This window comes from Ipomoea nil, unplaced genomic scaffold (genome assembly GCF_001879475.1).
Source record: "Ipomoea nil cultivar Tokyo-kokei standard unplaced genomic scaffold, Asagao_1.1 scaffold2735, whole genome shotgun sequence".
In the NCBI taxonomy this organism is placed as follows: Eukaryota; Viridiplantae; Streptophyta; class Magnoliopsida; order Solanales; family Convolvulaceae; genus Ipomoea; species Ipomoea nil.
Window position 1 is genome coordinate 1,864,345 of NW_017619163.1, and position 11,176 is coordinate 1,875,520.

The 11,176-nt window shown below is 37.8% G+C and overlaps 1 protein-coding gene across 1 annotated transcript; it reads left to right on the plus strand.

Moving 5' to 3' along the window:
* The first annotated feature begins 3,854 nt into the window (after positions 1-3,854).
* Positions 3,855-6,857, plus strand: LOC109156534. Its single transcript, XM_019304387.1, has 4 exons — positions 3,855-4,032; positions 5,704-5,931; positions 6,376-6,506; positions 6,588-6,857. Exons 1-4 carry the CDS (start codon positions 3,855-3,857, stop codon positions 6,855-6,857), a joined length of 807 nt encoding a protein of 268 aa, XP_019159932.1.
* The last annotated feature ends 4,319 nt before the right edge of the window (positions 6,858-11,176 follow it).

Consider the following 11,176-nt stretch of genomic DNA (forward strand, 5'->3'; position numbering starts at 1 on the left):
TCAAAAGATGTTTCAAAATCAATTCAAGTGAAGTTGGAGTAGAGGTTTCAAAATCGGTTTCGAAATCAATTAAATAATAGAACTTGGAGACAAGGTAAGAGCAGCGGTTTCGAAATCAATTAAATAATAGAACTTGGAAATCAATTAAATAATAGAACTTGGAGGATTCGAGACTAAGTTGGAGCAGAGGTTTCGAGACTAAGTTGGAGCAGAGGTGAACCACTAAGTTGGAGCAGAGGTTTCGAGACTAAGTTGGAGCAGAGGTGAGACTAAGTTGGAGCAGAGGTGAACCGAGACTAAGTTGGAGCAGAGGTGAGACTAAGTTGGAGCAGAGGTGAACCGCTGAGGTGGAGATGAAAAGAGGATTCGAGACTAAGTGGATTCGGGACTAAGTTAGAGACTAAGTGGATTCGGGACTAAGTTGGAGCAGAGGTTTCAAAGGCAGTTTCGAAATCAATTAAATAATAGAGATTGTAGATGAAGTTAGAGATGCGGTTTGCAAAGTCAAGTCTGAGCTGAAGTTAGAGATGGAGTAATGGAGTATGAGATGAAGTTCCAAAGCCACATATAGTAGTTAAGTTTCAATCAAGGATTGAATTCTCACCATCAAAATGAGACCCACATCAAGAGATCTCATTGGCCGAAACACTTCATCACTAGCCATATAGAGAGAATATAATACACAGAAGATGAAAGTCCTAGAAGGCGCATGATCTACATAAAAATTATTTTAAGAAGCCTTCACATGAAGACAGATCTGCATCAGAAATATTTTAAGTCCCTTCACATGGATCACATGCTAGACAATGGCCAAAACATCAGAGATATCATTTTTAATATGATCTTCTGAGAAAGCTACAGATCTTTTGCAAACGGCTACAAGATTTTAAATCTGATATTTGGAATTCAAATTTGAGATCTACAATTCAAATTTGAGATTGTCTTTTTCCAACGGACAATTTCTCAAGACCAGCTATAAAAGGATGAAGAATGAAGCAGATCAACTCACTTTCCACAGAACTTCCAACGAACCAAAAACGTGAGATCATACGAATCCAATCTGCTTGAAAAAGCTTACAAGTGAGAAAATATTCAAGTGAGAAAAACACTCAGAGTGCTCAAGGAGAAAATATTCAAGAGTGTTTAATTCTTCATCATTGAGAGACTTTCTGCATATTGAAGATCCATTCAAGAAGTCTCAAAGTTGGAAAGTCAGTGAAACTTGTTTTTCTACAAACAAGTGAATCAACAGTGTTGGAGAAAACTGGACGTGATTAGTGCGGGCTTTGTGATCAAAGAAATAGATCACGGGATACGTCGAAGACGGGGGGAAAGTAGCACGGAGTTGTGAAATCCTGGATTGTCACACGGATCTGTGAGATCCAAAACAGCAGTGTTTGAGAACACTGGGCGTGATTGGTGTGGGCTTGGTGATCAAAGCACCAGATCACGGGATACGACGACCGGATCGTGGAAGACGGGGGGAAAGTAGCACGGAGCTGTGAAATCCTAGAAAGTAGCACGGAGCTGTGAAATCCGAAGCAGTAGTGTTGGAGGCACTGGGCGTGATTAGTGTGGGCTTAGTGATCAAAGCACTAGATCACGGAAATTCATTGTATCTAGGAACCAAGAAGTGGTGGATATAGTGAATTGCTCTTGGATGATAAGAGCAAGTGGAGTAGGAAGATTACATCACCTCGCGAACCACTATAAATTGCCTTGTGTCATTTACTGCTTTATTTTCTTACTGCTTATCACGTGGATACACTTGACACAATCACACAACTCGTATTTATTTATTCCGCTGCGTACAAGACTCTAACAATCTAGTTAAGAGTTTTGATATCTCTGTTGCCTTAGCAATTGTTGCATTCGCGAAAAGTTTAAAAGTATTCACCCCTCCCTCGCCCCCCCCCCCCCCTCTCTAGACTTTTACCACACCCCCTTTGGGACCAACAAATACCAAACAAGGTAAATTTCCATTTCATTGCTACAATTGTGGCAAGTATGGGCACAAAATTGCAGATTGCTGGTATAATGAGGATAATCGTGGAAATCAAGTAAACATTGCTGAAAACACTGCTGAAAAGTCTGGTGAGAGTTCTGAAACATTACTTTTGGCCAGCGATAGTTTTTCTGCAGATAAGAACATATGGTTCTTGGATACTGGGTGTAGTAACCATATATGTGGGAAGAAAGAATTATTTTCTGAACTGGATGAATCAGTCCGATCTGAAGTGACATTTGGCAATAAGTCAAAGGTGCCAATTTTGGGAAAAGGTAAAATCTCTATTCAGTTGAAGGATGGTACTCACAATTTTATATCCGATGTGTTCTATGTTCATGAACTACACCAAAATTTGTTGAGTATGGGACAATTATCAGAAAAAGGATATAAGATAAATATTACTCAGGGATGTTGTACCATTGCAGATGCTAAGGGAGTCTTGATTGCAAAGATAAATATGTCCCAAAATCGACTATTTCCTTTGAAAATTAAGAATACTCTCCTTGCTTGCTTTAATTATGAAGTTTGTGATGATAATTGGTTATGTCATATGCAGTTTGGGCATTTTCATTTCTCTGGGTTAAACTATCTTGCGAGAAAGGAACTTGTTTATGTTTTACCTGTTGTGAATGTCCCTGATAGTATCTCACACCTCCTAAACACCATATTACCACACATTCTGTCAAGAAAGAAACCCCATCTTACCCTTACCTATATCCAAAGCGCATTTACGCGCAATCACGTCGCAATCATACCCTGTCCAGATTTCCGCGTTCTGTGACCAGTTTCAAAGAATGACCTATATCTTGAGATCCATTGGTTAGTTTTATTTGAAATTTTGATATGTTGTAGATATATTCTTGGGCGTTCTTTTGATATATTATAAACTTGCTAACTCCTTACGGTCATTTAGATATTGATCTTCAAAGTAAGCAAAGCGTTTCTGTTTTTCTGGGTGATTCTTGAAATTCTTGATTCTGTTTTGAAGGGGTTGTGTGGATCCTCTTGGTCCGAAATTTTTGTTGATATTTACAGTAGTTATTTGGAGGTTACTTATCAAAAAAAAAATCAAAAAAATAAAATCAAGAAAGTTGAAAAAAAAAAGCAAAAAAAAAAAAAAAAAAAAAAAAAAAAAAAAAAAAAAAAAAAAAAAAAAAGAGAAAGCAAAAGAAGAAGAAGAATAAGGTTGGGGAAAGAATAAGGTTGGTAGGAGAATCTTGGACGGAAAAGGAAGGGGAAAAGTATAAGGTTGGAAGGAGTTGTTGATAGATTCCTATTTTGTTGTGGTATACTTGAACCCCTCTTACATTCTATTTGTCTCTATCTGTTGATATTGGTCTTGCACATCTTTCTGCCATACTTTCTTCTTTGGTTTCCTTTTTCTTTCAAATCTTATTTAGTTTCTTTGCTCGTATTGTCCTTTTTCTTTGCTTCTTGCTCTCAATTTTATTACCTATCTCGCGATACACCCTTACTCTCAAAGGCTTGTGAAGTCTTCCAAGGTACGTTTTCTTGAAATTTGAGGTTGAATCCATATCAACTTGAGTACCGGACTAGAATTTTCCTTTTTGGAAAAAGGCTAGTGAGAGTATCTGCCACCTTGAGCGATACACGAGTGGAGTGTGTGTTTGTAAGAGTGTGTAGTGCACCCCCAAAGCTATATAATCCACCTCTTACCTGCGAGCTGAAAATAGTGAGGGAGCGAGCCAACTTTTTGGTTTCACTAACGTGTCTACTCACACATCTTTTTGTTTTTAGAATTTTTTTTCTTCCATTACAGATGGATGAACAAGTTCCAAACCCACCCCAGACATTGGAAGAAAAAATAGATGCTTTAACATTCGCCATGGACGTGTTACTCACACGAATGACTAATCTGGAGCAACGCCCACAGCAAGTGCAACCACCACACAATGATGAGCGACACCTGGCACCAGCTGGGAGAGTGGATCCTAGATGTCAAAGGATCCAACAACCTAATGAAGAGCTAGGAAACATTAATCTTGAAATTCCTAACTTCTCTGGTGAGAAGGGACCAACAGAGTATATAGAATGAGAGAATGTTGTTGAAACACTTTTTGATTTAAAGCACTATTCTGATCTTACAAAAATTAAGCTAGTTGCTACATCATTTAAGGGGTATGCAATATCTTGGTGGAGAAAAAGAAATAGGGAGAGAGTTGCGGATTTTATTCCCTATGAATCTTGGGTTCAAGTAAGGGAACATATGCACCTAACCTTTCGCCCTAAATCTTTTTTCTATGATCTTGAAAGAAAATTGCAGGGAACCGTTCAGGGATCAATGTCGGTTGATGACTATCACCGAACAATCAATATTTTGCTTGAGCAAGGGGACATACATGAAGATGAGGCAAGAACTATTGCTCGTTTCTTACATGGATTGAACAAAGAAATCCGGTGGGGGATGAGTACACAAAGATATGACACCCCTAATGATGCCTTGTATGCTGCACGCGAATCTGAAGCAAAAATCAAAGAGATGAAGATGCACAAGCCCAACAATGGTGCATCAAGATGGAACAACACTTGTTCTACCCCTCAAAGGCGTGATGAACGCCCTCTTCCAAGAGATGATTCACGAGACAAAGGTAAGGAAAAGGTAAGTGAGGCAGTGAGGCCTCAACGTGATAGGGAATTGATTTGTTATAGATTTAATGGAAGAAGCCATATGGCTCGTGATAGTCCTAACAAGAGGGTAGTTAAGATAACAAAACAATGTGAAAAGTTTGCTTCTTGTCTTGAATATGAGTCTGAGGATGATGTTAGTGACCATTTGGAAACCCCCAATGAGCATGTTGAGGAGGAACCACCTTTACCTTTAGATTTTGATTATGAATATGCTGATAGTGAGTCTGTTCATACTCTTGTTGTTAAGAAGGTTTTGAATGTTCATCCTTTAAAAGAAGATGAGTCTCAAAGAGAAAATATATTTTATGCTAAAGGGTCAATTAGAGGGAATGCTTGTACTGTGATAATAGATTCTGGAAGTTGCACAAATGTGGCTAGTGCAGCTATGGTTAAATTTCTTCAATTACCTTTTCTTGATCACCCTAATCCATATCGTTTGCAATGGTTAACCGACGCAGGAGAAGTTAGAGTAACAAAGTAGGCTCTTATTCCTTTATCTATTAACAGTTACCGTGATGAAATTTTGTGTGATATTGTCCCAATGCAGGCTGCTCATGTGCTGTTAGGTAGACCGTGGCAATTTGATAGAAAAATCACTTTTGATGGAATGATGAACACTTATGTGTTTCACATGGATGGAGTTAGATATGTCTTGTCTCCTTTGACTCCTAAACAGGTGGAAGAAATACTATTGAAATCGAGGAAGGCATCAAAAGAGGCGAAATCAGTGCCATATTCCCCCTATCCAAAATCAAAGCCTCCACCTCCTCCAGTCTTACTCCACGCCATTTTCCGCGCCATTTTCCAGGCGAAATCAGTGCCATATTCCACGCCATTTTCATCTCAAAACCTAGCAAAGGAATCACCACATCAGCCCTCTCTTCTTGCAACAAAAAATGACATTAAGAAGGCAATAAGAAGGGGAGACACGTTTAACTTACTTTTCATTCATAAGCTTACCACTGATCTTGATTCTTCTCTGGTGTTACACTCTGAATCTTGTTTTCGTAATGCCTCTATTGATGAATTGCTTTCTGATTTTTCAGATTTATTCCCTAAAGAGATGCCAAAAGGATTGCCACCACTTAGAGGGATTGAGCATCAAATCGACTTTGTCCCTGGATCTACCTTGCCAAACCGACCAGCCTACAAAACCAATCCCGTGGAAGCAAAGGAAATCCAGAAACAGGTTGAAGAGCTTCTTGAAATTGGACATATTCGAGAAAACTTGAGTCTGTGTGCCATTCCAGTGCTCATTGTCCCAAAAAAAGACGGTACATGGAGAATGTGTGTTGATTGTCGTGCAATCAACAATATAACTATTAAGTATAGATTTCCTATTCCTCGACTTGATGAAATTTATGGAGCTAAGTACTTTAGCAAGGTGGATTTGAAACGAGGATATCATCAAATCAGGATGAAAGAAGGTGATGAGTGGAAAACAGCCTTTAAAACAAAGCATGGTTTATATGAGTGGTTAGTCATGCCTTTTGGCTTAACTAATGCCCCTAGCACATTCATGAGACTTATGAACCATGTTTTGATGAAATTTATTGGTAATTTTGTTGTTGTTTACTTTGATGATATTCTGATTTATAGCAAGTCACAAGAAAAACACTTGAAACACCTTCGATTAGTTTTTCTTGAACTTAGGGCTGCACAGTTGTATGCCAATCTTGAGAAGTGTTCTTTTATGTCTGAGCATGTTGAGTTTTTAGGATTTCATGTTAGTATAGAAGGTGTGACCATGGATTCAAAAAAGGTTGAAGCTATCACAAGTTGGCCAACGCCAACTAATGTATCTAACTTGCGTAGTTTTCTTGGACTGGCAGGTTTCTACAGAAAGTTTGTACGTTATTTCAGCTCCATAGCAGCCCCTATGCATGATTTGATTAAGAAAGACACCATCTTCAAATGGGGGCCTAAATAGGAACAAGTTTTTGCTACATTGAAAGAGAAACTCACCGCCGCTCCTGTTCTAGTTTTGCCTTGTTTTGATAAAACTTTTGAACTAGAATGTGATGCTTCTGGTATTGGAATTGGTGCTATACTGATGCAGGATAAACGCCCCATTGCCTATTTTAGTGAGAAGTTGGGTGGCGCACCACTCAACTATCCCACATATGATAACGAACTTTATTTTGGCAACATTATTTATGGTTTAAAGACTTTATTTTACACACTGATCATGAAGCCTTAAAACATTTGAAAGGCCAAGGTAAGTTGAATAAGAGACATGCTAAATGGCTCGAGTTCATTGTAGCTTTTCCTTATAAAATTGCCTACAAGAAAGGTACGGAAAACAAAGTGGCTGATGCTTTATCTAGGAGATATACTTTACATGCTAAGTTTCTTGGTTTTGTTTTCATTAAGGGTGTGTTTGGAAACCCGGAAAATGATTTCCATCATTTTCTGGGTTTTTGGTGTTTGGCTTTGTAAGGAAAATGGAAGTCAAAGGAAAATGTCACATAGTCAATGCAAAATGAAGCCTCTTTTCCGGAAAATGACTTCCCTTTTTTTTTTTTTTTGGGGAAGTCATTTTCCATTCTTTGTTCTCTCATCTTCTGGCCAAAAAATTTCCACAACTTCACCAACACCTATTGCGCATTGTTCTCTCCTCATGGGATTTGGTTCTCGGATTTGTGACCGTACGTTTTCCGGCAAGCACCGGTCGGACATCTCCGGCCAGAAACCAGAGAGCAGTGTGCTCTCTGGTTTCGGCCGGAAACCAGAGAGCAGTGCTCTCTAATTTCCGGCCGGAAACCAGAGAAAACTCTTTGGTTTCCGGCCAGAAACCAGAGAGCAGTGCCCTCTGGTTTCCGGCTGACCAGAGAAAACTCTCTGGTTTCCGACGTCTCTTTCTTTCTTTTTTTTTCTTTTTTTTTTAATTTAATTTTTTTAAATTTTTAATAACTTTATTTATGTATATTATTTGATTTCAAAAATATAAATATTTTTATATTTTAAACAAAATAATTAATTATATAAACTATATAATTCTATCCCATTTTTCAGAAAACGAACCAAACACACTAAAGACAGTTTTCCGCTTTGCAGCCAAACACGAGAAAGAAAAATGTTTTCCAGAAAATAACTCATTTTCCATAAAACATTTTCCAGAAGTCATTTTCCTGCTTTCCAAATGGACCCTAAGTCTCTCTATGCTAGTGATTCAGTGTTTGGCGAGATCTACCTCTTGTGTACGATCTCCTTTGGGAAAGTTTTACTTGTCAGATGGGTTTTTGTTTAAGGAAAATAGAGTGTGCATTCCTAATTGTTCCTTGCGTGTGAGTTTGATCTCTGAATCACATGGAGGTGGTCTTATGGGACACTTCGGTATTTCTAAAACCTATGATGCGTTGCATGAACACTTCTATTGGCCTAGAATGAAAAAAGACGTTGAGACTTTTGTGAATAATTGTACTACACACCACTCTCTTTTCCTAGCGGCCCGTAGCTTGATATTTCTATGGATTTTGTTCTAGGGTTACCTATGAGTTCTAAGAGAAAAGATTCTATTTTTTTTTTTTGTAGTTGATAGTTTTAGTAAGATGGCTAGATTTATTGCTTGCACCAAAACTGATGATGCAACTCATATTGCTAATCTTTTCTTTGCTGAGATTGTTAAATTGCATGGCATCCCTAAGACTATTGTTTCTGATAGAGATTCTAAATTTCTTAGCCACTTTTGGCGTGTTCTGTGGGCTAAAATTGGGACTAAGTTGCTAATTTCTACTACTTGTCATCCTCAAACTAATGGACAAACAGAAGTAGTTAATAAAACCTTATCCCAATTACTTAGAAGCGTGATCTCTAAAAATCTAAAATCATGGGAAGAATGTTTGCCTCATGTTGAATTCGCTTATAATCGTGCAATACATTCAACCACTAACATGTCTCCTTTCGAAGTTGTGTATGGTTTCAATCCGTTATCTCCCATAGACATACTTGATTTGCCTTACAATCCGCAGGATAGCTTAGATGGAGAAGAACGTGCCAAGAAGATCAAGGAGATGCATGTTAAAGTCAAAGAACAAATTGAGAAAAGGAACGAACAAATAGCTGCTCGAGTGAACAAGACAAGGAAAAAGATCACGTTTGAGCCTGGAGATTGGGTGTGGATTCACTTGCGCAAAGACCGTTTTCCCCGCAAAAGAAAGTCAAAGCTGAATCAACGTGGAGATGGCCCATTTCAAGTTATATCACGGATTGGAGATAACGCTAATAAGGTTGATCTTAGAGGAGAATACAATGTCTCTTCTACTTTCAATGTTTCAGACTTGTCTCTATATGATTGCACAGATTCGAGGGCGAATCATTTTCAAGAAGGGGAGGATAATGCAACCCAAACTACTGAAGATCCATTAAGAGTACCATTTGGGCCAATCACAAGGTCTTAGTCCAAACAATTAAGACAACTCTTCATTTGTTATGTTCAAAAATGGTGGAAATCCAATTCAAGCCCAATTGCAAATGATGGCGAAGAACTCAAGGCTTTTTATAATTGTTTAAGTGCTGAATTTCGTGATTAAATTAGGCCCAAATCAGCCCTATTATTTTTGTTCATCATTAGTTTAAATTGTTTGGCATAAAAGAGAAAACACTAGTTTGTATTTAGAAAGGATTTCTTAAATCCCTTTCTAAATAAGACTCTATTTACTTGTTTTCTAGATTAGGTTTAGGACTCTTTTTCCCATTGTATTTAGGATTATAATGCTGCCCCTATACCTATAAATAGGGCACATCCATATCAGTTTCGATCAGGCTTTAATTCAATAAAATTCCTAAGTTTTTCTTTACACATGTGTAAGAAACCTTATGGCTAATTGTGGACTCAATTAGTGGCTAGTCGAGTCCAAATTGATTCGTGGACTCGAATCAATCTTCCTTTCTTCAACCTTAGATTTAGGTTCGTGGACTCGTTCTTGAATCGAAGGAAACTAGATCCGACTCTAGTTGATTGAAGATTGCATCATCGAGGTACTTGAAGCTACAATGGGATTCTTCCAAGTCTTTGAGGATTCGAGGCAAAGGGTTTCTCGTTAGGTTTAAGGTATTTTGATCCATCTCTATCTTTGCATTGAGAGCATTCTTGGGACAATATTCCATCTTATTTGAATCTTGGGCAAGGTTCATATCACCACTATCACATCTATAAATCTTAACCTCCATACGGAATTGCACAGCCCACGATCAAGTCTTGCCCCCTTGAATGATGAAGTATTCAACCCTCTAAACCAAGTAGATTTCTAACCACTATATCCTAAAACTATAAGATCTTCTTGGGCAATCCAATTATTGAAATCTGAGCAGCGTGTGGTAGACAGGTTTTCCGGACTACTCACTTCCTTCCCACAGGTTATCACGTTAAAATCCCCTACCGCCAACTAGGACCCTTGTAAACCAAGGTTCTGCTGGGTAAGATCTGCAAAGAGCTTGCGCCGTAGTATATATTCTGGGCTCCCATAAAGAACCGTCAGGAACCACGGTTCCTGCCGATCCTCATGTACCTGCAACACAACAAACTGTGGGTCAGTGTAGTTATAATAATAATATTATTATAATTAATTAAACCAAGTCTAACTAATGCAGTAAATAAACATAGGTGTGTGGTGTGTCATGTATGATTAGTTAATGTGAAAGTGGCCTAGATTATAGCAGTACATGGAGTATTAATTCTCTCATTATTAGTTTTCCTTTAGTATAAATATGTGGCTTTTGTTCATTTGTTAATTATCCCAGCAATAAACATTATCTGTTTATTCCTCTCTCTCTTCTCAAATATATATATATATATATATATATATATATATATATATATATATATATATATATATATATATATATATATATATATATATATAGAATCGCACTCAGGTGCAAATGCTTCGCCCAGGCGCGAAATAGGAATGAATTTTGTTCGTCCACATGTCCAGATCTAATGGATGAGAAACACTGATTTTTAAAAAAACACGGTGGCATTTTCATAAATAATTGAACATCGAAGTGCAAGTAAAATGTATTACAAGTGCATGTAAAATGTATTATAGGTGCAAGTAAAAATTTACACTGAGCATCAATACTTTGTTGCACCTATAGTTCTAAGTAGTTGCACCAATAGTTCTAAGTAGTTGCACACATAGTTATAAGTAGTTGCACCTAGGTGTATGAATGTTTGCGAGTGGTTTTCTGGGGTATTACTACCCGCTGAACTCAGATCAATGAATGTTAACAAGGCAAAATTACATGCACTTATAGGTGAAAGTAGGTGCACCTATAGTTATAAGTAGTTGCACCTATAGTTATAAATAGTTGCACATATAGTTATAAGCACACCCAGGTGCATGAATGTTTGCGGAAAGTGAATGCTAACAAGGCAAAATTACATGCACTTATAGGTGAAAGTAGGTGCACCTATAGTTATAAGTAGTTGCACCTATAGTTATAAATAGTTGCACAGATAGTTATAAGCACACCCAGGTGCATGAATGTTTGCGGAAAGTGAATGCTAACAAGGAA

Excerpts from the sequence above, each read along its gene's own strand:
- LOC109156534 (XM_019304387.1), top strand. The coding sequence starts at position 3,855 with ATGGACGTGTTACTCACACGAATGACTAATCTGGAGCAACGCCCACAG. Across the intron at positions 4,033-5,703 it reads TGAAATTCCTAACTTCTCTG|ATTTATTCCCTAAAGAGATG; the intron begins GTGAGAAGGGAC and ends CTGATTTTTCAG. Across the intron at positions 6,507-6,587 it reads CAGGTTTCTACAGAAAGTTT|GAACAAGTTTTTGCTACATT; the intron begins GTACGTTATTTC and ends GGGCCTAAATAG.